Source organism: Miniopterus schreibersii (genome assembly GCF_964146895.1).
Source record: "Miniopterus schreibersii genome assembly, chromosome: 4".
Lineage (NCBI taxonomy): Eukaryota > Metazoa > Chordata > Mammalia > Chiroptera > Miniopteridae > Miniopterus > Miniopterus schreibersii.
The window spans coordinates 99,685,044-99,712,506 of NC_138105.1; the positions used below are offsets into that span (position 1 = coordinate 99,685,044).

At 52.3% G+C, this 27,463-nt stretch overlaps 1 protein-coding gene across 3 annotated transcripts in view; it reads right to left on the minus strand.

The window, feature by feature from the left end:
• Positions 1-10,542: 10,542 nt before the first annotated feature.
• Positions 10,543-27,463, minus strand: part of WIPI2 (WD repeat domain, phosphoinositide interacting 2) — a 28,230-nt gene continuing 11,309 nt past the window's right edge. For all 3 annotated transcript variants that reach the window (XM_081137501.1, XM_081137503.1, XM_081137502.1), the window contains 10 exons: positions 23,220-23,389; positions 21,060-21,156; positions 20,558-20,655; positions 20,105-20,197; positions 17,527-17,597; positions 15,031-15,138; positions 14,063-14,227; positions 13,185-13,292; positions 12,048-12,178; positions 10,543-11,147 (listed from right to left, as the gene is read on the minus strand). In XM_081137501.1, the coding sequence (XP_080993627.1) occupies positions 11,035-11,147; positions 12,048-12,178; positions 13,185-13,292; positions 14,063-14,227; positions 15,031-15,138; positions 17,527-17,597; positions 20,105-20,197; positions 20,558-20,655; positions 21,060-21,156; positions 23,220-23,389 (1,154 nt within the window). In that variant the 3' untranslated portion in view covers positions 10,543-11,034. The remainder of the gene's footprint in view (positions 11,148-12,047; positions 12,179-13,184; positions 13,293-14,062; positions 14,228-15,030; positions 15,139-17,526; positions 17,598-20,104; positions 20,198-20,557; positions 20,656-21,059; positions 21,157-23,219; positions 23,390-27,463) is intronic.

The window sequence follows — 27,463 nt, forward strand, 5'->3', positions numbered from 1 at the left end:
AAGAATTTGCAGATGCCCTTTGGCCCCGCGGAGGGCTGGGTGGGTTTGGTGGTAAGAAAGAAAAGAGGGAGATGGGAAGTGATATGAAAAGAAAGATTGTGGCCCGGCCGACGTGGCTCAGTGGTTGGAGCATCTGCCTGCTCACCAAAGGGTCCCAGGTTTGATTCTGGTCAAGGGCACGCACCTCGGTTGCAGGTTTGACCCCCGGCCCCCGTCTGGTGCGTGTGTGCGGGAGGAACAAATTGATGTGTCTCTCTCATATCGATGTTTCTCTCTCTCTCAATCTCTCTCTCTGAAAAGCAATGGGAAAAATATCCTCAGGTGATGATCAACAAAAAAAGAAAAGAAAGATTACAAAGAAATAAAACCGCAGACTATAGCGCTCGGTGAACACGGGGCGAGCGTGGCCTTGTGGGACGTGTGTCAGGCGGGTTGGATGGGACTCATAAAGATTCATGGAGGCAAAGAACCCGCCCTCAGCCGAGGGTTCACCTCTGGCTTCTTGCGTTGGTCTGCACAGCCCAGGAGACTGAAGGATTTGGAGCCTCTGTGGGTGTTGGTGGCATAGTGTCAGGTGTCACAGTGCCCCCGTCCCCAGATCTCAAACCAGGGACACAGCCTACCTGGTTTGCAAAATCTCATCTCAGCAGGGTTCGATGGCCCCCGAGACTTGCGGGTTGATGCCCCCAGCTCGAATTTTCTCTTTTTAGCCAAAGGCTGTGAGGGGCCTGATGGCTCCCAGTCCAGCCCCATCTCGGTTTTCTCGGGCTTTTAGGGGAAGTTTAATAATTGACGGGGTGGCTGCCTCCCACGCCCTGGGAGCGGGGGGTGCTTTGGGTTTCTCCACCGTGACTCGGGGAAGGAGGGGGAGCCACAGGCCGTCCCCGAGGCTTGCCCGGCACCTCGGTCGGGCACGTGACACCTCCTCCCTGAGCCTCGGTCGTTACCTCCATGAGATGGGGGCGCTGTTGGGCAGAGTGGGTGGCAGCCAGGATCTGCACGTGGAATCATCAACTAGGAACGTGCTTACCGGCCAGAGCTGCAAGGTGGAGCCCCTTCTGGGCGCAGACCTGTCCTCCAGCAGACCAGGCCACCCCAGCTCCCGGCTCACAGCCACCACCGTCTCCCAAGGGGGCCTGGCCCTTCCTTCTGTCCCAGTGTGAAAACTCCCGGGGAAGATTCTGATTGGCCCTGCTTGGGTCACATGGCTGCCTGGGGTGGAGGTGGAGTGGGGAGAGGGGCGCTCTCTCTCTCTCTCCCTCCCCCTTCCACTGTCTCTGAAAGCAACGGAGAAGTGCCGGCATTCAGAAAAGTGGGGGTCGCACTCAGCATCTAGAATATTCTTCAGAGGGAGGAGAGAGACCGAAGTGTAGGGAAGAAAAGATTCTAAGAGTTCAGTGGGAAACAGGCCTTGGAGTCTATTCTGGTCCCTCTGATTCGTATCGGAATCGTCAACTCCATGACAACGAGATGAGTGCGCTCGAGCAGGACTGGTTTTGTAAGCCACAAGGTTTACATTTGTGTCACGAAATCCTCCCCAAGATTGGGTTCTCAGGGGCTGTGCTCGGCGTGGAAGGGTCTCCGGAGGGGCCCACGGTGCCTCCAGGGGTGGGGGGCACTCCCTCCAGGCGCTGACCGAGGGGGCCGCCCTCGATCCTGTTCTGTGACTTCATTTCTGCCGCTGGTGCTGCCTCTGTCTGGCTCCCACGCCTGCCCCCTCCTCGGCTGCAGCCACGTGTCCTTGGCCTCTTCAAGGACATTTACAAGCGAACCGGAGCTTTGTGGCCGACAGCACCATCCGTCCGCTCCGCCTGGTTTCACCTGGAACAGCCGTCCTCAGCTTGCGGGGCCACGCCCAGTGATACGCACACCGTGGCACACCGTGGCACACGCAGAATGACCTAGGCACACGTGAGACGCTCAGACTCCAGCACACGTGCGCCTCCCCCAGACACACACATGCAAAGACACACACAGACACGCGAGAATATGACCCCCCCACTGTCTCACACGGACCCCCGCACGCTTGTCAGGGGTGGGTGGGGTGACAGTAACCAGGTTTCTGATCGGCCACAAAGGCAAAGGCTTGTCCACGTCACGACGCTGGTCACAGAGGAGTCACAGGCCCCGCGGGTCCTGGTTTGCCAGCAGGAGGAGCCATTGTGACCAGGCTTTGCTGGCTGCGCCCCCAGAGTTTCGGGGAGCCCTGCCCAGGGTCCCAGCTCTGGCGTGGCGGCCCCTGGATGTCACCGATGTCCCGGCAGCTCGTGTCTCCAGCGCCCACTGCAGGACACCCAGCTGAGCTCTGGCGGAGCCTCCGCGGCCCCCTCGTTTTCTGGACACGCTCGGCCACTTCGTCCGGGGCGCCCTGGATTCCCGCCAGACGGGCCGCGGGCCGGGCGTGAAGCGCAGGAGGGACCGACCCCCTCGAGATGCAGCCTCGGCGCGCCGGTCAACACTCGGGCCTCCCGCGGTCGGGTCCTGCGTTTCCTGACGCTTTGTTTGGAGAGGTGCAGGTTTGACACGAACAGGACGAACTCCTCGCCCCCCCTCCGGCCTGGACGCCGCCTTCCCTCACAGCCGGCTCTCCACCCTCCGGGGCGCGCCGTTCCGGACCGTCCCACGCGAGCTGTGTTTAATTTTTCTAATAGTCGGTGCATCTTTATATTCACGTGACAACAGGCTTATCAATGTCTTTCTCGTAACTGCTCTTATTAAAAAAACAGGGCACCTCGCCCCAGCCGGTTTGCTCATGGTTAGAGCATCGGCCCGCAGGCTGAAGGGTCCCGGGTTCGATTCCGGCCGAGGACACGTACCTCGGTTGCAGGCTCGATCCCGGGCCCCGGTCGGGGCGCCCGCGGGAGGCAACCAGTCGCCGTGTCTCTCTCACATGGATGTTTCTCTCTCTCTCTCTCCCCCTTCCGCTCTCTCTGAAAAGCAATGAAAAAATATCCTCTGGTGAGAATATAACAATAACAATAATAATAAGTGAAACACCAGGGCGCCCCTCTCCCCCTCTCCCCCTCCGGTCCCCTCCGGAGGAGCCGGGAGCCCTCCCTCGCCGGCGGCCCGCGCGCCCTGCTCACTGCACTAAGCTGACTGCTGAGCGTCCGGGTCTTCGCCGCTGTCGAGAGCGGGTCCGGTTGCATTGGCGGCTTTCCCGCCCTGCGCTGCCGGTGTGCTCGTCCCATGATCTGTGAGCGTCACTCTCATAACCAGACGCCCCGCTGGGCGTGCTCAGTGGTCCCCACGCGTTCCCGCGGTTTTCCGGGCGCACGGTCGTTGTTTGCAGGCAACCGCGTAATCCTGCCTCCTCCTTCCCGCATTGTTTTACTTGTGGCTAATAGACACCACGTATGAGTTCCTATCGTAGCCATTTCTGGGTGTGCGTCGGTGGTGTTTGCATTCGCGACGCTGTGTAACCACCACTGACCCTGCCCACTTCCAGAGCCTTCCGTCATTCCAAACAGAAACTCCGTCCCTATTAGGCAATCGCTCCCCCTCCCTCGCCCGGCCCTGGCACCTGCCCCAGGGCCCTGGACACAGCCCGGAGTCTTCTTCGGGGCTGGTGGCCAGGGTTCCACCTCGGCCCTCAGGGAGCTGTCAGTTCCCGCTCTTCATGTCACTCCGAGTCAAGGTCCCGCCCCAGGCTTGGGCCCGCACCTGGGGTCCACACCCAGGCCGCTGTGCCACGAGTCCAATCTCACCGCTTTGCGATTTCTCCTACTTTCTTTTGAGCCCAGCTACGCATTTGCGCTTATAGTCGGGGGTCCTGTGCCCTCCACGTTCACCCACGGCCCACGCGCCTCCTGTGGCGTCTTTCCGGTTTCCCCTGGACGTGGGCTGAGGCTCCAGGTGCCCCTTGAAAAGTGACCATCATGTCTATTCAACGACCAGTTTACACATAAAATCAGGCGAACAAGAGGATATTAGGGGCAGAAATGAATTATATTTTATTTTTTTTTTAACCCTCACCTGAGGATATTTTTTTCATTGCCTTTCAGAGAGAGTGGGGGGGGGAGGAGACACATAGATTGGTTGCCTCCTGCATGCGCCCCAACCGGAGCCAGGAATGGAGCCTACAACTGAAGTACGTTCCCTTGGCAGGAATCGAACCCGGGACCCTTCAATCCGCAGGCTGAGGCTCTAGCCGCTGAACCAAACTGGCCAGGCTGGCAATGAATTTTAGGTGACTGGCTCGTTTCTGTACCGGGTTTTATTTTAAGTGCTTTGGAGCCTTTGTGTTGCTGCTGCAAACCTTGGCTCAGAGCTTTTCACAGCCACGCTCTCCCCCGGCTTATGCAAATACACGCCTCCCAGGAGGCAGCGCCCACCCGCTGCAAGTCACAGGGCCGTGCGCCATCCATCGGAGCTCTGGTTTCTCAGCCTTGGGGAGATTGGGCCTGGAGGTGCGCGGGTTGGCACATCCCTATGACGCAGGGACTGGGGAGTGCTCCTTTCCCTGCTTTTTAAAAACGGGAGCATAGGGAAGATGTTTGGCGTAGCAGGGGTGGGGAAGACGTGAACCCGGGGAACTGTCACGTGCTGCAAGCAGAAGCTACAACCAGGGTTGTCTCCAAAGATGGCGGCTGTCACCCCCCCCCCATCAACAGGTGGAGTCCATTGCCCTCCCTGTCACCTGCCCGGGGAGGGCAGGCCAAGGTCACACTGTGCTCATTCTTTTTTGTAAAGAGACCTGGCGGCTCCCACTTTCCTTCTCTGGAAGTCAGCAGCCGTGTTAGACGTCCGACTGCCCCGTGGCTGCCACGCTGGGAGGAAGCCCAAGCAGCCACGTGGGAGGGAGGTGCCTGGATGTCTGGAAGCCACTCCTGCGACTCAGGCAGCTGTGGCTCCCACGGCCCCAGCACCCAGGCCCTGGCAGGCTTTTGCTCCAGGGCGCGGGGCCTCCAGGTGCCCCAGGGCAGGAAGGCTCCCCTCCTCCACCTGAAAGCCAGGCCGGGCTCCACCTGGGGCATCTTCAGCACACTCAGCACTGACGGCAGATCTGCAGCTCCGCCCTGCTCCGCCCAGCTCTGGGACAACCCCTCCCAGGGGGACCAAGCCCAAGGGCATCCCTGCTGGGTTCTCTCCCTGGGAATAGTAGAGACAGAGCTCGCACAGCACGCAAGGCTCCCATGAGAGGGGGCGACTCCAGGCTGCTCAGCACGTTCACAGCCGTCTGCGACCATCCCCACAGTCGACTTCAGAGCATTTTTACCATCTGAAAAAGCAGCCCTGCGGCCCCCTAGCTATGACTCCCTAGCCCCTGCCCCAAGGCAACCCCTCATGCAATTTCTGTCCCTGCGGATCTGCCCGGACACTTCCTGTAAATGGAGTCGAACGCTATGTGGCCCGACGTCCTTCAGAGCCCAGCGTCTGCAAGGCCCATCCCGCCGCAGCAGGTGTCAGCGCTTCCTTCCTTTGTATGGCTGAGTAGTACTCTGCTGCGGACAGACCCCAGGCTGTCTGCCCACCCGTCGCTGATGACACTCGGGAGCGTCCCTTCCGGCTGTCTCGATCACCCTCAGTCCTGCTGGGGTCCCTGAGCGCTGGCCTGAGACCTACTCTCATGAGCACCTTTGGCCAAGCTGAACCTTCCTGGCTCCTTTTTGGCATTTACCTACCTGAGCTTGGTGAGGCTCCGCTTTCCCGCAGGGGCGTCATTTACGGGAGAAATGGGGCAGGGCAGGCTCTGGGGAAGCGGGGCTGTGGGCCACCTTCAGTGACCTTGTGTTCGTGTTCAGTCTCTCTGGGTGCTGGCTGGTCTCCCCTGGGAGGCAAGTGCAACGGTAGCCTCCATTTATTTAACCGTTACCTCTCTGCAGGTGTCCCCTGGCTCAGAGAGCTGAGGGGGCACAGGTGGGGAAGGGTCCGATCCAGGCAAGAACACAGAAATAACGTGAAGAAACTGGAGCCAGGTGTGGGCCCTGGTGATCTGGCTATTTAAAGAGACCGAAGGCTGTGGGAGGGGACCCGTGGGGACAGCGCCCACCTACTTCTGCAATAAGGGAGGCGTCGGCTCAAACGGAAGATGCAGAAAACTGCCAGAGCGAGCGAGCGAGCGAGCACCCAACGAGGGTGGGCTTTGAAAGGCAACAGGAAAAGCAAATTGAGTTTGTAGGCAAAGCGAATGTGCACAGTTCTATGTGGCAGATGACAGGCATTTTCTGAACCCCCTCCCCTCCCGTCAGCAGCTGCAGCCTGAACGCCTTATCGAGAACATAAAACCGACGTTTCTCAGCCTGGGATATGAGCAAATCCTCCAACCGGGAGGCACATAGTGACAAAGCAATTCCACCTACGGGAAGATGCGCATCTAGGAGCCGCCAAGCTGGCACTGCAGCAGGCCGGCCCTATGCCCTCGGCCCCCAGGACCACTCCCCTGCCTCCTCCCCGCCACCCCGTGGGGTCAGACAGTTTACACTTTCAGACGAGGCCATGATTCCAGTAGAAAGAAGGGTATAATCCATTTCATAGAGGACAGGACTCAGTTCTGGATGAAAACCTTTATAAGAGCTCAGTCAGGCTGCAGGATCCTGATTTCTTGGCCACAATATTCTGGGTAGAATGACAGGCATTTAAATAATGGTACATAACGACACAGCCTGCGAACAGGCAGTGAGTCAATGAAAAAACGCAGCGGACAGAGGTTTTAATTTCTCCATGAGGTTATAAGACAGCAACGGGCTTCGCAGTCCGACCTGGTTCGGAATGTACGCAGGGAGCACCCATGGCTCAGACACTCACACCCACCCGCACACACGGGCACACGCAACACGCTCACCAAGCAAGGAAACGTGAAATTAAGTTACCGCTCAGTAAACAATGGAACAGTAGAGGGGTGAGGAATCGAAACAGTCCCCTTAAATTTTGAGTTTTAAAAAGATTTAATTCTTCCAAATTAAAGACTTTCCTGGTCGGATACCAGGGAAGGACAGGAAGGGCTGGCCTTCCAAATGCACCTTTTTTTGTGCTTTGTTGAATCCACAGAGTAAAAAAGTACAACATGGGCCAAGAACTAGGGCTTGGTAAGAGCTAAAATATACATCAGTGAAATTCGTCTTCTTGGCAATTGGCTACTGACACATTTCCCCCCGGAAGTGAGTTCCTCACAAGGAGAGGCTCCGTATAAATCACCCTCCCAGACAGAACAAGTTTTTTTTTAAAATAATGTTTATTTACCCTCATCCAAGGGTATTTTTTTCCACGTGGAAGGAAGGGGAGGGGGAGAGAGAAACATTGATTTGAGACACATTAATTGGTTGCCTCTTGTCCCCGCCCCAATCGGGACAGGGAATCAAAACCTGCAACCCCGGTACATGCCCTTGACAGAAACTGAACCCGAGACTGAGGTCAATGGGCAGATGCTCTAACCACTGGGTGCAACAGCCAGGGCCAGAACACCAGTCTTGAGTGCATGTGTCCTCACATCTGACACCGCAGGGCCCAGACCAAAAGCCTGCGACTTGTCCTTGAGCTCGAGGGTTAGGTACACTTGTAGAAGAATGTATTTGGATTTTTCGCTGTGCTAGCCAGCGTCACATACATGTTTTACACAAGAGACCCCGCCATTCCCCGCATGCAAAGTTAGGGTCTACAAGACTTGGGGCATGTCTCAGCCGGTGGAGCATCGACCTAGGATCCAGGAGATTGTGGTTCGATTCCCGGCCAGGTTGCAGGCTCCATCCCCAGTTGGGGGCGTGCACGAGGCAGCCGATCAATGACTCTCTCATCACTGATGTTTCGATCTCTCTCTCCCTCTCCCTTCCTCTCTCTGAAATGAATAAAGATACATTAAAAAAAAAAGAAAAAAGTGAGTTGGGGCAGGGAACAAATAGGGCAAAACAGGCATGGCTCCTGTCCCCTGACACCATCACCACACCCGAGTGACAGCGGGAATGAGCCAGGAACATGCTTCCCATCACTGACTGTCCCGTTTAACCTGCTGTGACCTGAGCACTTCTAGACTCTACATGTGGCCCACTGTTGGCCATGGGGAAGGTAAGATCCTCTCTCTTTTCCCCTCCCCAGATGAACTTGTGAGCAGGCAGAACGTGGAAACTCCGAAGCTCCTGGGGACCCTCGTGGGACCAGGTGGGGCTGAGCTGATCAGGTGAGCCGAGGAGGTAGGAGCTCATGTGCCATCCTGGCCCGAAGGTGGTTTGCTCTGGGCTGAGGTGTGGATCTGGGTGGCCGTAGCTCGCCGGCCACAGCAGGCAGTGCTGTCTGCCAGTCTTGGCAGGTGTCCCTCCACCCCCTCACCAGAGCTGAAGCTGTTCTTGGAGCCCAGGAGTAGGAAAGGCAGGATGGAGGACGCCGCGTATAACCTTGAGCGTGAGTCATACTTGTCCTCCTTATTTCACCTCCCGCTGGCTCTGTACTCAGGAACCAGACCTGGGTAAAAATAATTGTTTCCATCCGTAAGACCAGTTTCTGCTTCAGTGTTTCTTGGGCACCTGCCGCAGGCCAGGTGCTGGGCTGGGAGTCCGCAGTCCACATGTGCGTTACTTGTCACACGACCCTGGGAGGTAGGGTCATTCCTATTGTCCAGTCCAGGCAACCGAGGCCCCCGGAGACCTGCACCAGCCACACCGCCAGTAGCGGGCAGACTTGACCAGGGACTGAATTCAGGTTCAGTTCAAATCTTGGTTCCACTGCTGGGAAGGTATAGGAGGTTTGGTCCCGATCCACAGGGCTCCTCTGAGTAAGTTCCTGGGTTGGTTCCCTCCCCTCCCTCAAATCATCTTTTGTGAGATCTGGAAAATATGATGTAATAACAAAATAAAATCAGTGTAGTCTGGAGCTCAGCACATCGGCACACGGGCTCTGCCAGGTTCCGTCTGGGGTCCTGCACGTCCACCTGGCAGCTGCCACTCCTGCATGGTATCGGGCCTGCCGGGGCCTGAGCACAGGAAGAAGTGCTCGTGACAACAGAACAGGAAAGGAAAAGCCAGGTGGGTCATCCCCAGTGCTCAGTGAGCCAACCTTTTACAGCACCGTGGTTCTCCCTCCCTGGGACACCTGGGGTACCGCAGACTCAGGCCACAAAGCTTCCATGACTGGGCAGGACCTGTGCTCGGACCTCCCGGCCAGCCCTACCAGGCCCCAGCGGGGAGGGCAGGGCTACCTTTCTTTTCTAACTGCTCATCTGTAGTTGAGATAACTGAGGCTGGAAAAGGGAAGAGAATTCCCATGTCTTCTGACTACCAATACTAAGGAAAGGCAAAAAAAAAAAAAGCCTTTGACGGTGAGAAACCAGCAGTCGACCTGACTCCCCATCAGCACAGGTGAGGGAGTCAGCAAGCAGGCACCAGGACGCCCAGCTCAGGGCTCCACACTGCCGTGGGCACCTTTCACACCGTCTTTCCATCAGCACTCACCCTAGACAAAGGTGCCACTCAAGTTCTAGGGGGGAGACAGCGAGAGAACATTCCAGGCCGACACAGGAAGACTGTCCTGCTCGGGAGGACCCTCCCCTCTCACCCTTGCTTGGGGCTCAGCCGATGCTCATCCCATTGGGTCTGTCGCTGTGGAACACATTTCATCAGGGACCCAGGACCAACGTGCCAGCAACTTCAGAGGGAAGCTGAGCTTATTCCACTGTCACCTCCACTAACCAGCACTTCACGTTGCTGCCATGACCAGTGTCCAGAGGTCTCTGCTGCAGACAGAGCTCACCTGAAGCACCTCTTAGATCCAACTAGACCTTAAAGCCACCACTGGACATGCAGCCTGAGGTGCAAGGACCAACCTGGAGTTGAAGCCCGGCAAATAAAGTCAGCGGTCAGTTCAACCGAGTCCCCTCTCCTTCCTTTTACAAGCCACTCAACTGCTACGACTCAGATACGAACGTGACCTGAAATAGACTCTGACCCTCCCTGGCCCAGAAACCCGATGAAGGGGAAAGAGGGCAACTCCAGTATTTCTGCCTTTTTACCTCTATAACGGTCACCACGTTTCCTGCCATTAACGCCACTCAAATTCTTGCGAACCTTGACCTGCGCGTGCCGAGGCTTGGAATGTAGTTACAGGTGTCTGAGGTTTGTATTCTGTCAAAATGAGGGGAAGCCGGCAAAGCCCGGAACTTTGACCACAACCTCATCACTATGCTCAACAACTTCATGACTGAGAGAGAAAAGGCACACCTCCCCGGGAGGAGGCGCTCACAGCCAGCGTCCCTCGTGCGGCCCGTGTCCACTCCTGACACAGCGAGGAGCCCCACAGACGGTGGGGCTCACGGTGACAGGACAACTCGGGACCATGACACATTAATTCTCTGCTATACATGGATACAGAAGTAGCTACAAGCCTCCTAAACATAAAACACAACACAACACACACACAGATTCAATAGGAGGACTGAAGCGAAGGCCAGAGTAATCACAGAGACCACATCCTTGGCCCTGGCACTCCTCACACGCCTTCAAGGTCACTTGCCGTCAGAGGAAGGGTTTGAGTAACAGAAAGGACCTCTCTCTGTCAACACCACGTGGGATACAAGACCAGAAACAGGAGTCCGCCACGGAAGAAATCCCAGAATAGTCCAATTTGGAAAGAATTTAATTAACAAAATAAAGAGGAGGACCTGGCCCAGGGGGGGCTCTGGGAGGATCCCTGCCCACCCAGCCCAGGGGCCTTGGACCTGTCCGAGCAGAACCAGCCTCACAAGCAGACCCGCTCCGCCCTGCGCCCATGTGCAGGCTGTGAGCCACAGGGCGCAGCTGTCAGCAGTGGTTTCTAGTGCCCTATGCTGGCTTGGCACATTAACGCATGCAAAGCTAGGTTTCAAGGGCTTCACCAGTTAATTTTGGCAAAAAGAGAAAACAAACAAAGAGCTAAAATTCATAGCAGATTAAAAGCCACTGAAGTGAAAACCATGTATTTCTCAACAGTAGGGAATGAGACTACAGCTACAATCTTTTTAAGTCTCTGCCATCCTCTCCCCCGACTCAGGTCAAAGTTCATAGCAGCATAACACAAAGTCCTCTGTCAGCCAGTGTTCTCTGCTTTGGGGTCAGAGTTCACAGGTCACGTTCAGTCCGTCCGGAGAATCATGGGAGGGTGCTCGCTGTCTTCCTCCAGCCGCAGGGCGCTGGCTTCCTCTTCCAGACACGCGCCGCCCACGGCACCCAGCTCATCCGTGTAGGCTGCAAAGAGACGGCGTGGTCACCAGGGGCGGGAGCCGGGAGCGGAGGTCACAGCAGCCCTGCCAGAGGCTGGGTCAGGGGCACACTAGGGCAGCCCACAGACTGCACTTGAATCCCTCTTGGGACTAACACGCTTTCTGCAGCCTTAGGCAGCTCAAGATGAAGTACTTTCCCAAATTCATAACTTTTAAAACGCTGTCTGTAGAGAGCACAGGGGCCGCCCGAAGGACAGGCTGCATGCTCTCCTAGTGACAGGGAGAACAGAAGTGTGTCTCAAGCCGGTAACGTGGGGTGCCCAGACCTAACACCCCGGGACACTCAGTGCTCCACCTCAAAGAGGAATGCGAGCAAAACTACAGGCCCACCCGGGGAAGGTAAGCTGACTTTTTAGGTGGAAAACAGCTCACAGGAGTTGAACAGTCACAGCCAGACTGGCCATTTGTCTGTCTGCATGCTGACTAACAGCTTCTGTGTGGGACCCGAGTACAGGCCACCGTCCTGCCACAGCCCGCGCTCCTCCCAGGGCCCCAGGCCGAGGGGTCCAATGCAAGTCTGTGCAATGATCAGACAGGTGGGAGGGAAAGGCCCCAGAACAAACTTTGGGCAGTGGCGGGTGGGGGTGTGTAATATTCCAGTGGAGAGACAGCCAGGACACAAGTCATGGGCACCCAAAACAGCCTCAGCCATGACTATTTTCCTTCAAATAGGAAGAGAATGAATGGATTCAGCCTGCAGAGGCCTAAGACAGCCTAAGTGACAATAGCTGGCCTCTGAGGATGGTCACTCCCCTATCCAATACAGAGTGGTGGGTGGGCCACTATGATAAGGGTGATGCACAGAGCAGAACCACGGGGAGATCGCAGCATCGGTCATCTCCCAGGTTTGTGCCACAGCCCTTACCAAGTCTTGTCGGAGATGCCGGTGCATGAGTACCTTTGGCTACAGCTGTGCTGTAGGTCTGAGTCACTAAGGGGCAGTCGTGAGAGGCGGAATCTAAGATTTCATTGGTTGTTTCCATGCTGCCATCCAACCTGGTGAAGTGGAGAGAAATAAAAACAGTGAGGACGTCGGGTGCAAGGACACGACCTCAAGGGCCCAGAGGGCCTGACCTGCAGCAGCAGAGGCAACGGCCACTCGCCAGGACACGCATGAGCATAACACTATGGGGACTGGAATCTGTGCACTCAAACTTTTACGCGGAAAGTCTGATGAAAAAAGCTTATGCTGCCCGGCCGAGTGTGGCTCAGAGGTTGAGCATCGACCTAGGATCCAGGAGATTGCAGTTCGATTCCCGGTCAGGGCACAAGCCCGGGTTGCAGGCTCGATCCCCAGTCGGGGGCGTGCAGGAGGCAGCCGATCAATGACTCTCTCATCATTGATGTTTCTCTCTCCCCCCTCCCTTCCTCTCTTTGAAATCAATTGATATATTTAAAAAAAACACCATGATGACAAATAGTAAAAGAATGCCTAGTGAGACGATCTTATTTCACTTTTGAGACTGATGATCACAAATAGAATTTGCTATAAAAAATATTCCCCACTTCCACCCCAATCATCAGAGTATTACAGCATTGTTGTTGCAACTTGTGGATAAAAAAAGCCAAAGCAGAAAAGTGAACTGCACTACTTCCCAATAAGCAAATATTAACCCTTTTCAAAGAGAAAATCTCTCTCACAGCAAGATAGTAGGCTCTCAAAAATGTGTCCTGAACTGTAGCTGACAGAGTGTGCTCATCTCTCTCTTGTGAAATGCTCAGTCCATTCGTAACCCATCCCTAGGGGAGCACTTGAACCACCCCACCCCCAGGAAGGGCAGGTGCAGCACTGGCCACTTCCTGCCCATCTCTGCCCAGGGACATTGGCAGACGGGATGGGAGAGCGGATGTCTGCCCACATCAGGGTGTCCGGGAAGACAAAGCTCCTAAACGGCACGGGCCACACTGTCCTTTGAGGGAAAACATACACACACACGGGCCCAATGCAGACTGACCAGAGAGAGAAAGCTTGAGGAGGTGGAGACCGGGAGAGGCAACTTACTTGTGCTGTTTCATGAGGGTACACTCACCCCCTTCCTGGGGGTCCAGGTTGTACATGTACAAGTACCCGTCAGAAGCTCCCACCAGCAATCGGGGAATCTTCTGAATTCTAGAGGGGATAAAAAGCAGCCACGTTCTAGGATTACAGCTTTCAGAGATCTTATTAAATGAGAGCCTCACACTTGGCATGGCCAGGGGAGCCCTCTGACCCCCAAAAGCAGGCACAAATGTAGCTGCATGAGGTGATACGCTATGTGAATACTATGTGCATGCAGGACAAAGATCACACCCACTGTGCTACCTGCGGCCCCAACATCAAGGCCGACGGCGTCCTGACCATGAATGAGCACTGATCCCCACTGAGGGAAAGCAGGCGGGTCAGTCTCCTGGTTCCTCTGACTACTAAGGGTTGGCAATTCCGTAAGACTTTTCAACTATGCCAGTCGGATAAAAAGTAACATCTTAAAATTCACAGAAGCACAGACACTATCACAAAATTTTCACAGCTACACTTTGGATGCCAGTGAGGTTTGCGGGCTCCCTGTGCATTCTGCAGTGCCACTGGCTGGGTCTGTAGCCCCAAAGGGTTAAGTGTTAGCAATCTCACACAGCTCTGACTTAACGACACTCTTCATTAACACTATAAACACTCCACAGACACAGAAAGAGGGAGTTTCTGGAATGAGAGCACAGCAGAAAAAGCATTCTCGCCTGATGACAACACAGGCGCCGTTCCCTGCACTTCCCGTGAACCTTGCTCAGCTCAATCCAAAGTCGAAGTCTGCAGATTATTCTCAGGCCGGATCATCACAGGACCCCCCGGTCACTGTCCCTGGATGCACATGGGCAAAGGGAAGGGCGGCTGCTGCCTCTACTCACGTGGCTAGGGCGCAGATGTTTTTGTGGCCACAGAACGGCAGGCGCACTGTGGCAAAGGCTCTGCCCTGGTTGAACATTTCTGTTACTTGGGAGGGCAAGTAGCTGGTGGAGGCCATGAGCACCTTCCCGAAGTACCCGGTCCAGGTGGTGGGCTCCTCCTGAGGCCTAGGAGGGAATGTCACCAGATGCATGACTCTTCGCTGAGATGATCATGCCCCACCCACACAGAGACCAGGATCAGCCCCGAAACCTGAGAGAGAAATCCCCATCCTTCAGGAAAAAGGGGTGCAGAAAGCCACAGCCTCTAAGAGCCTGCCCTTCCCGAGGGGCCGCGTCAGATTACCCAAATAATTTGCAGTGAACGAGAGGACGTACAGGCCCAATTCATGATCCACCCCCGGATCTTACTTCAGCTGTTACTTTCCCACAGTCCATTCTCATGGTTGCTAACCTTGTACGTATCTGTGAGTTATCTAAAATGCTCCTTGGAATAAGACAGCGTACACTAATCAACCCCAGTCCCAGTGGGATGTTTGCATTTTAAGAGAAAAGCAGCACCCCATTCACCATGCACATCCATTGCAGTAACATAATTTAAGTCACCTGCCTTAGAAACGAGCCCTACCAGTAGACAGGCTGGGACAGTGCTCCCTGCACTGGGCAGTGCACTCAGACGTGCTGCTGTGCATAGGCCCATGCTGAGAGGTGGACGTCCGCACTGGCCCAGTCAGCCATCGTTACCCTCCCGCCAACCTCACGCGCAGCACACTGCCCATGTTAGATCATGTTAGGGGGACAAATCCTTCACTGCAGTGTGCAGACTTGGTGACACTTATAGAGCCAGAGCAGGGTCTTTCCTGACAGAAACATCAGGAGGCAGGAGTGTCTGTGCTCAGGTTTTCACCAGTTAGTGTAAACTGGACAAAGTGTTCTGTTGTTTTTTAAACAAATGAATCTTTGCAACTCACTTTTCCTTCACAGTCTCGAGTTTGAAGATGTGCACAGTCTCTGTGTTGCTGGAGGCAGAGAGGAACATGCCGTCCATGCTGAAGGCCAGAGAGCAGATGCTCACACACCTGTGGATGAGGGAGGCCCGAGTTACGCCGTCACCCGGAGACACCAAGTCAGCCAGCAACCTCTCAAGGGACCCTAACTAATACCACAGAGAAGAAAGTTCCCTGACAGCCACACGTGGGTCTACTGGCAGCTTCTCCTTCCTGTCATCTCAAAAATTTTCTTCAGAGAAAAATGTTTGGAAGGTAACACCAAGAAGAGCAATTCTTCATTATGTGCTTAAACAGTCAATTTTCTTTAATTTAAATTACAGCAATTGTTAACAACAAAAAGTAAACTGATCACTTTTAATGTTTTATAGAGTAAAACTTCCAACATTCAAGACACTAAGTCTCTATAATACGTCATAAAAATCACTGTAAAAATCCTAAAGCCAGCAAATAAACCTGCACTGTTTTCCAGGCCTGGGATCAAGCCTGGCCCTCTCCACGGGAAAGGTCCTAGTCACCTCAGTCCAGACGGACTGAGCGCTCAACGCCCAGCCCTACAGCGTGGCGCTGGCACAGCCCTGCCTTCCTGGAGCCTCCAGTGCGGCGTGTGCAGGAGCTGCACTGGCTGCCGGCAAAGGAGCACTAATGACAGATGTGGAAGGTGCTACGGGGGGGGGCTGCTTCTGTCCTAGTGTCAGGGGAAGGCCTCCTGAGGGGCACCTGACACAGACTCAAAGGGTTCAGGAGTCCAGGTCACCAACACAACAGGCCTAGCATAAGAGACAGCACATGCCAGACCCCCGTGGAGAAAGGGATTACTCTTCTGAGGAAATGAACGTGGTGGGGCTGGGGCTGGGGCTGGGGCTGGGAGCAACAGGAAGGGGAATAAACAGCTGAAAGGAAGGGCCAGAGGCTAGGCTGCCAGCCGAGGAGCTTAGGAGTTTGGAGTTGATCCTATAGGCAAAAGGAGGGGGTGACAGGGTCCAAATGGGGTGTACTCTAGCTGTATTCACATCCCCAAAAAAGAGCCTGGGCTGAAGTCAGAAGAAAGGGCTGACGGGGCAGAAAGCAGAGACCAAGGCGAGTGAGAATCGGAGGGTAACATGAATGGGGTGGGAGAAAGAGACGGGACAGGACACGAGAAGGGGAGACCTCGGGAGTGAGGAACAGCCCTGGGAGAGCTCATATGCCTGCGCCTAACTCGGTGCACGAAACGAGAGAAAGGGGCCAGCATCGGGCCCCCCGAGTCCCTCTGGCCTGGCAGTGGGTGGATGGGCAGTGGTGGTCTTTACCAAGGTAAGGTGTGTGAACAGACGGGGCACACCCTGGCAGGTCTTGCCCAGCACCTAGCGGGCAGGAGAAACACGGGGAACGCGGGAAAGCAGCCGGGGCCACACTGTACATTAGCACAGGCAGATGACCGCTTAGGGGGCTATGGGGCTGCAGGGTGAAGAGGAGCTTCCCTGGCAGAAACAAGATGGAGAAATGGAGCAGGAGCAGCACAGGAAGAGTCCAGAATGTGGTGTAGGGAAAAGCAAGGGAAAAGGGGGAGAGAAACGCAGAAGGAGGTAACGGGAGGTGCTGGATGCCCGGCTTTGGAGGCAGGACGTAACTGTGAACCTGTGGGAACTGCCCCATGGAGAGCGAGCGATGACAGGACAAGGTGGGGGCGATGACGTGGGGGATGGGGCAAGGCGACGGAACAGACGCGCAGTTACAGGTTCTGGAGCCCTTCCTCAGTACCAGCACTTACTGGTCCAACTCTTGACCCTGGGGGCTGGGCGCTACCAGATGCCCAACTGGGATGGACACCAAGCCCCAGAAGTCAAGTACTGCTGAGCAGGGTCACACAACTACGGGTGGGACTCAGGGATTTGGCTTTGGAGCCTGGATCCCCATCTCTCCTGAGTCCTGAGGCAGAAGGCCCAGGGGTAACCAGAATAGCACCCCTTCTCCGAGCAGGTCAGGGACAGAGCGCTAACTACGGCCCAGCAAGGTCTGCAGATGGATGGGGGAGGGAGGGAGCTCCTCACCATGACTTATAGTTTGTTTGTTTTTAAAGAAAGAGTCAAAGCGACTTGCTGGGGTAAAAGGGGACGTGGGGGAGCTGGTAACAGTTTTCAGGGCAGAGAGTAAGGACAGGAGCCTGCTAACCAGGTCAGGAGTAGCCCGTCGCCGCAGAGCAGGCTGAGGAATGCACACAGCCCAGGGTCTGGCTCTGCCAGTTCCTCCACTCCCTTACCTGGCCATTGTTCTGTGTTCAGGTGGGACCACGGCAAATGAAACAAGGCTTGCCTTACATCTCTTTACCTACCTCCCAGACCATCCAGCTGGGCTGAAAATGCCTGCTGTTTATCTGGGTGCCCAGTGCTCATGTGCCCGCTTGTTAGTCACAGAGAATATAAAATTGAAATCCAAAGAGAAACTCCAGATTCAACTCTAGAGATTTATGTACTTTACCTCTTAACTCCTCTCCGGAACTCAAAGAGTTTCTGTCCCTCTGGAATGGAAAATACCCTAATCACGGTCCCCTGTGACAGGGAGGAAGAAAAGAAAACAGGGCTTTAGCAGTAAAGACAGACTTTCTCTATTTCCTTCCTGTCAGACTATAACTAAAACACAGCACGGTTTTCATGACAGTGTGCTGCGGGCCGGTGTGCAGGTGTCTGAGCCCCCTGCTGGCTGGCCCCCCAGGTGTCTGAGCCCCCTGCTGGCCGGTCCCCAGGTGTCTGAGCTCCCTCACAATCATCTCCCTTTCTGCCACGAGCACACCAGAACATCCTACTGTTCACCACTTAACACTTATTCTAAACACTAACAGCCTTGATGTCAAATGTGGAACAAATTAGTTTTATTTTTTCCTAAGTCATCCGTAGTTTAAACTATTAAAAAAAAAAGTTACTTAACTGCCTAGAAAGGAATCCGTCCAAACCTACACAGTGATATATGAGCTGTATCAGGAAAAACTACCAACTAAGACAAAAGGAAATATGAATAAACGGTGAGCTTCAGCACCTCCCTGCTCGGACTCAAAACATTTAGGGGATGCCAGTTTCCCTACCACCCTACCACCTAAAACCTTCATGGGGTGTGTGGGTAGACAGACAAGGCTGGAATCTGGGAGACTGAGAGAGAGACCTACCCAGGAAGTGAAACTGAACAGTGTGGTCACCACCAGGGCAGTGAAGAACCCAGCCCACCAGCTGGCCACAGCAGCACAGAGGAGACGGACAGGAGAGGGTCTGTCCAGCCATCAGAGAGCAGATGCAGAGAAATAATGTCAGCCCCTTGTGAAGACAGAGCTTCTCTCGAGATGGACGGACACCCTCTGAGGTTGTAATTCTTGGGAATGAGAGGGAAATTTGTGCATTCACACACAAACACAATTATGCCAAGGTTGTCTTTTGTAGCTCAAACTTTCAGGTTTATTTACAGACATGTATTTATATTTAATGGCCTGCCCACTGTGCAATACTAATCGATGACAGGTTGTTGGTCACAGCTTGGCTGCAGTTCCCTGAAGGCAGGATTAAGCCCTACACCTAGGGTGGCCCCAGCACCCAGCAGGGCTGAGGCGGCCACTGGTGGTCTAATCCCTCAAACCAGGAGGATTCTGTGTAAAAGCAAATCAAGTTTGTTCTTTATAGCCCAGAAGAAACTGTTCTATTTTTACTGGCCTCAAAATTCCAAGAAGTGCTTTAGTGCCTTCCTAAGACATGCTGAAAACCATAGAAGTAGGGCAAGGGTAATAGCATCTCCCAGCCACGTCCATGCTAAAGGGAGACAAGAAGGACGTGGTGACACTGCAGCCGGGCTTGCAGTCCAGTCCCTTTCTGCCCCGCTGGTTAACCCTGGGCATGCATAACTGCTCAGCTCCCAACATGAAACAGAAAAACGTTCTCCCTGACAAGGGGATCAAATGAGGTAAGGGACCAGAAAGGGTCCAGTGTGACTCATGACATAGTGACCCGTGAATGGTATCATTATTGCAGAAACTGGGTACACAAGTCAACGAAGACACGTGCAGGGAAGCTGGAGCTGGGGGCCGGCTTTCTGCATCTCACTTGGTCGGCTGGCTCGGGGGAAGAGGGACTTTGGAGGCGAGGATACTTTAGGTTCTCAGGGCAAAAGCATCAAAGTGAGATGAGGTAGCAGGCAGCTGAGGGGCAGGTCCAGTGCTCAGAAGAGGGAACAAGCCAGGAGACAAACGAGCTCCCAAGAGAAGATGGGGAAGGAATTCTCGAGAGAGGAACAGCGGAGGAAAAAGGTGCAGCTGTTCAAGGTGGGAAGAGCCAAGGACAGGAGCCTCCAGGGTCGCGGAGGCTGAGAAGAGGTCAGACAGGGGATTGCGAAGGCCACTCCCCTGCGTGCAGGCAAGGCCCCTCCTTCAACCCAGAAATCCCCCCACCAGACTCTCTTAGTATCAGAGATGCACACGAGAGACTTGTACATGAGACTTACACACAGTTACCTGTAACATAAACGTCATCCACACACATTTATACACTAGCGTGTTATGCTAACGTGTTCTAAACATCGGAAACAGTATGAGTGTATCAAAAACGTGCTAAGCCGTCACAAATGAATACTGCGGAGCCCTTAAAGGCATTTTCTTTCAGTGCAGTATGACGCAGGGAAAAGAGGAGCATGAGCTGGACACATAATACAATCACCACTCTGTCAAACAGAAAAAACCAACTGTGCTCAGATCAGCTCTGGACAGACCTGCCTCTGCTTTTTTACACTTCTCACCCCTTCTAAGTCCCCTCTGTACCACAGTATGTACTGTGTGCCATTTCACGGTGCAGTGGTGAGTGCACAGCTGTGCAGGGCTCTTTGGTCTTCTGTCCTAAACATGCCCCAGCTCCCGTCAGGAGAGCCCGCTCCCAGGCAGCACACCTCACAGCCTGCCAGGTGGGTTGTTACCTGTGCTACTCTGCGCTGGTTGGTACAGAAACTTGTTTGGTAGCCTGTATGAATGGATCCAAAGTTTGCTGAGACCTCTGGACTAGTTTTCCATGAGGCCCAGCAGCTTTACCTTCTCAGAAGCAGTAGCAAGCTTGGTTCCACTGGCGTCAAAAGCCAGGGCAGCTAAAGGACTGTCGTGAGCAGGGATCATGTTGGCAGCTCTCTGGAAAGGAGAGTGAGTCAAAAGTGACTACCATCCGGTCAACACACACCAAACCCACCTAATTTACTGGGGAGGGGGTCAAGGAAGTGTACGCAAAACCTTAAGAAAGCAAAGCAGCTCATCCTTAAGTGTCTGGAGTGTTCTGTGTCCCTCCCAGCACTCACATGGCAGGAGCTCATGGGGGGGTGTGTGCGTGCGTGTGCAGCACTGCACCTGGGACAGATTCGCCCACCCGCCTTGCCATTCAAAAGTGAGAACTGCATTGCTGAGCAAAGGGAACTCAGGATGCCAGGGCCCACAGCACCCCTCTCCACAACAAGGTGCATTTGGAAGAGCACGCAAACACCAGAGGAACCTCACCAGGTTAATGGTGTCGAAGACCTGCACCTCTCCGATGGTGGCACTGCCAGGGTACGCCAGGTAGCAGTTGTCATTGTTAATGGACAGTGCGCACAGGCCTGAGGACACACAGAGCACAGCAGAGTTAGGGCCCAAGGGTTCCTTTAAAGTTGTCAGACATACAGAGCATTTACTTAACAAAGAACGTAGAAGTTAGGGCTCTGATCCATTCTAGCCTGGGAACTGCTGGGTGTTTAGGATCCACTTCAGGTGACAGCAGGGTTGTAAAAGAAGATTAAAGGCCTCTGGTCAGAAGTGATTAGTGACCTCAAAATTGGAAGCTGACCAAACCATTGATTGATATGGTCACAAGACCAGCATCAGGAGGAAGGGAGCTTGGTCTAAGGTCAATAAGCTTTACTCTGTCTACATCTCTGCGACCTCTGAAGAGAAGAAACCTCTCATTCCTGGCTGCCTTTAAAAGGACACTCAGGAAAGCAGGCTCTCTTCTCAGTCTACTTACCTGCCGGGTTTGGGGGCGTCTCCCGGATGGTGTGCAGCACCTTCATGTCCCGAATGTTGTGTATGTACAGAGACTCCTCCAGGCACACGATGAGCCTCTAGAAGAAAGAAACAAAGGAAAGCATAAGGAAAGAGCCCAGCCCAGCCAGTGCTGCTCAGTGGCTGAGCATCAGCCTGTGATCTAGGAGATTGTTGTTAGATTCCTGGTCAGGGAACATGCCTGGGTTGTGGGATTGATAGCCAGTAGGGGGCGTGCAGGAGGCAGCCGATCAATGACTCTCTCATTGATGTTTCTCTCTCTCTGCCCCGCTCTCGCTTCCTCTCTCTGAAATCAATAAAGATATATTTGAGAAAAAAAAAAAAAGCCAAAACACTGCACGTGCTTTAGTCTTTACTCAGTGGACTCTTGGATCAAGACATTTTGCATTCATTCTACAACACCACGTGGCCTGGCCACTTGCACATACGGCGCTGGCATTACTGGGTGGCTCTCCCCAGCACCCTGCTCCTCACCCATTGGTTAGGGCGTATCCAGAGCCAGTGTGCCTGTCCCATCATTATTTCTGCAGCTTGTACCAGGATGTTTAACTATGCTATTTGATTCTATGTCACAGAAATGAGGCAATATAGTAAGACAAGCGTGTTTCGTTTGTCTCTCACCCCTCACCCCCTACCCCTCATGAAAACTAGATTGAGTGCCTTGGATGGGTCTGGTAATTAAAAACCTGTTGTTGAATTAGGCACAGCAAGATGAAGGTAAAAGCCTAGGGATTTCTTTTTTTAATTTTATTTTTGTTTAAAATATTACAGATGTCCCTTTTTCTCCCCAAGGACCCGTTCCACCCCGGGATTTCTTAAAAGTATAAAAATACATTCTGCACCCAGGTTGCTTTACAGGGGTCCATGTTCTTGCTGCATTTTAGGATGGATGTACCTGGAGCGGTGCATCGAAGTGAGGAGTTATGTGAGAAAGACATCTTGGAGCGCACGCGCTCGACATCAGCTGCCTCAGGACATGCACATGTATTTTAAGTTTTAAAAAGGTTCAACACGTTATGCCTTATAATTTCCCATTTTAACTAACTATTTCTGTTAATAGACCAATCCTGTTTGTCAGGTCAGTGGTCACCAAGTCAGGACCCACAGTTGCGTCCTGGAGGTTCCATGCCTCTCAGCCCTCCCTGCACAGAGTGCTCTGCTGTGAACAGGAGATGCTGCAGGACTGGAGGACAGTGCCATACTTGTGAGGAAGCACAGCCATGGGAGAGTCCATGAAATGAAACCAAGGGCTAGTCACCAAGTCCACACTCTGGGCCAGACACCCTTTTGAGTTTTGGAAAAGAGATAAAAAGTAGTAAACTTCGACCAGCTGGCGTGACTCAGCAGTTGAGCATCGACCTAGGATCCAGGAGATTGAGGTTCAATTCCCGATCAGAGCATATGCCCAGGTTGCAGGCTCAATCCCCAGTAGGGTGCGTGCAGAAGGCAGCCGATCAATGATTCTCTCTCATCATTGATGTTTCTCTCTCTCTCTCCCTCTCTCTGAAATCAATAAATACATATTAAAAAAAAGTAGTAAACTTGTATTATCTTAAGTGAGTTAAACTAACAGTTTAATATAGGAAAAAGAAGATGCTAACAGGTAAAAGCAAAAGATGCTAAATAAACTATGATTCAACCCTAAGGATGAGTACACAGAATAGTCAGTCCCCACTCAACACTGTTGACAGTCCTTGGAAACTGTGACTTTAAGCGAAATGCCGTGTAAGAAAACCAGTTTTACCCCAGGTTAATCGACAGAAACAAGAAGCGCGTTCCTATAGCATCTCGAGTCACAACGAAATGACGTTGCTCGAGGACCTGCTACACAGACACACGTGCCCAGAGGATAAGTAAAGAACGGTGGCGGAAAGCAAGGAATGGATGGTCTGAGCAACACTGAGAGAAAGCCAAGTTGAGGTGGGGTTGTGGGGTGGTGGGGTAGGGTGAGGTGAGCAGAGGCTTGGAGCAGAGGGTGGAGGGACCAGAATCGCTGGCTAAGGACCACGGTTTTGTCCTGGAGGTGCTTGAGGACTCTGGAAGGGCAGCAACAGCCACAGCTGCACTGCACACCTGAGACTTGGGAAGAGTACAGTCTGATTCAAAGAGGGGTACCGCTCACCTGCCTGTTCAGCTTCACAGCCAGTATTGTGTTGGAATAGCTGTAGTTGCAGATCTCAGTTCCTTTCTTAAAGTGGCAAACTTTTAGCTTCCTAGGAGCCTTCAGGCTGACGATGGCCACCAAGCTGCTTGAGAACAATCTTTCCACGATGCACACATCCTCAGTATCAGCTGTAAATAGAAAAACATACATGTACCCACAGCAACAGGCATGTCTGCTCACACACACAAACAGGTGTCCAAGTGCAGATTACGTAAAGCAGAGCACTGCAGACTACACAGTGGGCACCTGGTGACGGTGCTGGGCCGTGGGTACAATCCCAGAGCAGCACTGGAAGTGTGAAGGTGAGGTCTGGGGCAGACAGACCAGAGTCAAATTCACTGCTTAGGAGCCACAGACAAACCACTCCCAGGGTCCCCCTGCCAGGAAGGTCCCTGCATTCTGCATGGAGGGCCACCCTCCGCTCAAAGGCCACCCCTGCAGAGGCCTCACCCCCACTCTGTCAAAGGGAGGACTCCTAGTTCCCCTCTCTCCGCAGTATCCTGGCCCCTTCCTCCCCAGCAGTCACCTTTTATCTGCCCGCTGGGTGCTCCTTGTACGTGGGCTGGGCTGTGAGCTCCATGAGGACAGAGGCTGCACTTCCTGCTCACAGCTTTCTCCCTGGCCCTTACAACGGTACCTGACGACAGGCCCCCAGGTATTCTTTGAATGACTCACTTTCTAAGCCTTGCTTTCCTCATGTACCACTCTCAGTACTTCAGGAGGGGATGGCAGATGCCGGACCAGAGTCAGTGCCTGCCGTCCCCACCAGCTCCCTGCTCCCATTAGAGAGGGGATACCCCTACTCTAACAGAAGACTGATTAAAACACAATGTGCAGACAGCATCCTGCACAGAAAGTGGCAGGTACAGCGGACTCTCCACAGATATTACTTCACCCCCAGCCCTACTGACTGCCCACACCCCAATCTCTCCTTAGTACTGGGGGAAGTTCAGATCTAGATGCAGAGAATTCTGGAATATAAAAAAATGGCAGAGCGAGAGTCTAGATTGTCTCCACCTGCAGCCTGTCTACCTGAGCTACTGGAAGGACAGCGGTGCCAGCTGTTTCGAGCATGTACTCATCCACTCATTCAACAACACTTCTCAAATTGACCTCCTGGTCAATGCAGTCCGAAGCACAATCCCAGCAGACATTTTTGTTGACAATAACTGATTTTAAAATCAGAAAGGCAAAGGATCTAGAAAATCCAAGGCTCTCTAGAAAAAGCACAAAGTTGAAGGGCTTATGCCATGTGACTCCAAAACACTGTATATAAAGAAAGCTACAGTAAACCAGACAGTGAGTCACTGACACAAAGACTAACAAATAATCAATGGAAAAAATAAACAGCAGAATGAGACCCACACTTAAAGGATTCTTTTAAGCACCAAAGCAATCCATGAGGAAAGAAAAATGTTTTCAACAAATGACTGAACAGGAAAAAAAAATTAGCCTTGACTCCTACCTCACACCATATAGCAAAATTAATCTGAGGTGGATCACTAAACTGAACATAAAAGTTGAAGCTACAAAGCACTAAGATATAAAGAAAGCACTAGAAAATATCTTTATGACTTGATGGTAGCAAAGGTTTCTCAGAAAGGACACAGAAAGCAAGCATCATAAATGAAAACCCCCATAAATCAGACTTCATCAAAATTCAACATCTTTGCTCAACAGATAAGACAAGCCACAGACAGGGGAAAAACATTCACAGGACATTACCTGACAAAGGACAACTCAATAGCCAGTTTGCCTCAGTGGTTAGAGCGTCGGCCCAAGGACTGAAGGGTCCTGGGTTCAATTCTGGCCCAGGGCACGTACCTCGGTTGCAGGCTTGATGCCTGGCCCTTGTTGGGCTATGTGCAGGAGGCAACCAATGTGTCTCTTTCACATCGATGTTTCTCTCTCTCTCTCTCTGCCACTCTCTCTGAAAAAGGCAATGGAAAAAATATCCTCAGCTGAGGATTAAAAAAAAAAGGCAACCAAATTTAAAAAGATCTGGACAGATATCAGACAAAGGATATATACAAATGGCTAACAAGGACACGAAAGTGCCAGACATCAAAGCCATGGGGGAAATTCAGATCAGAACCACAACAATTGTTACACATACACCAGAATGGCTAACTTAGAAAGACTGACAACACCCTGTTGGTGAGGGTACAGAGCAACCAGATGTGCCCACAGCACTGGAGCGGATGCGAGAAGGGACAGCCCCTTAGGAGACTGGTAGTTTCTTATAAAGCAAATCACATGTTCTAGTCCTAGATATTTACCTAATATAAATGAAATATATGTCCACAAAAGGAGCTGTACAAGCATGTTCCTAGCAGCTTTATTCATAATAGCTAAAATCTGGAAAAGCCTAGAGATCTGTGAATTGGAGAATGAACGAACTGTCATATACACAGTTGACCCTTGAACACACGGGGGGTGACCCCCTCAGAGTAGAAAATCCAAATGCTTACTTTTGATTCCAAAAACTTAACTATCCTCAGTAACCACATATCCTCAGATACTCTGCCCCTTACATAAAACCATGTGTAGATCAATGCATACAGTTGGCCCTCCGCATCCGCAGACGGAAAGCAGCACAAGTATTTATCGTACAAAATCTGCGTGTATGTGGACCTGAGCAATTCAAACCCATGTTGTTCAAGGGTCCATGGAGACATACGACATGGATAAATCTCAAAACATTTAGCTGAAAGAAACTTTATCCAAGAGCACATGCTGCACTTATGTGACATTCTAGAACAGGCAAACTTAGCCTATACTAGAGAAAACACAGACACCGCTTGCCTCCTAGGGGAGACAGGGAGCTGGGACTGACTGGGAAAGTATGAGGGAACTTTCTGGAGTGATGGTGAGCCCTGACAAGAGTTCAGGTGACACAGATGCATGCATCTGTCCAAACTCACGGAATGTTTACTTAAGATCTGTGCATTCCATTGCATGTAAATATTACACCCCAAAAAAAACAACATGGAACTCCAGTTAGCAATGTTCATGCTGAAGTACTTAAGGGAATATCTACTGATTTGTAAAGGAAAGAACTAATGGGTAGGGTGTTTGCTCACCTTTCCCACCCAATGGTAAGTTGGAAAAAATTTTTTGAATTTTAATGAAAAAAAAAAAAGCAGAAGAGACCTCTGAATTTTAAAAGTAGAGAGTATGTGTGGTGTAGGCAGCAAAGCTACTTTTAACTACAAATATTCATGAAAGAAAATAGTATAACGAAACCCTCCATATGCCCATCACCTGATTTAACAAACATTCACTTTCTGTCATTTAGCTTCACCTATTTTGTTCTTTTCTGAAGTTTCAAAGGCGGCCATCATCCTGACATTTCACCTGGAAAATATGTCTGTAAGCCCCTCTAAATAAATAAGGACATGGGAAAAATGTATTCTCCAGTCTGTGACTGAAAATGGAAGCTATCTTAGACCACAGTGAATTCCAGGTGGATGAAGAATTTCCTGTAAAACCCCAAAGACCTAGATGATGACACACAAGACTGTCCTATGCCCCCCCAGAACAGGACAAGCCTTTCCATGCTCAGAAGCCTTTTGAGAGAAGACAAATACATTGCACAGGCAGAAATTCAAGACCATAAACAAGGTCAAAAGCAAACAGCAATCCAGAAGAAATATTTGCAACCCATGGCAAATTGGCCAATTTGCTTTAAATCAGTAAGAGACACATAATCCAACAGAAAAGCAGGCAAAGGAAAGAAACAGTTAAAAAACAAAAAAGCATAAAAAAAATAAAGAGTTCACTTCAGCTATGATTTAAGAAATGTAAAAAAGGCAATGAACACATTTCTTATCTCAGGCTCATTTTCTTTGATAATGCCTGTGTGGTAGGAAGTGAGGAGACAGGAGCTCTACCATTAGTAAAAACATGGTACTGCCCCTTTTAAGGGCAACTGGGCAATATCTACCCACTTTAAAATGTTTACCTGTTGCCTTAGCTGGTTTGACTCAGTGGTTAGTGTGCTGGCCCTTGGACTGAAGGGTCCTGGATTCGATTCCGGTCAAGGGCATGTACCTCAGTTGTAGGCTTGATCCCTGGCCCTGGTCAGGGTATGTATGGGAGGCAACCAATCGATGTGCCTCTCACATCGATGTTTCTCTCTCTCTCTTCCACTATCTCTGAAAAGCAATGGAAAAAATATCCTCGGGTAAGGGTTAAAAAAA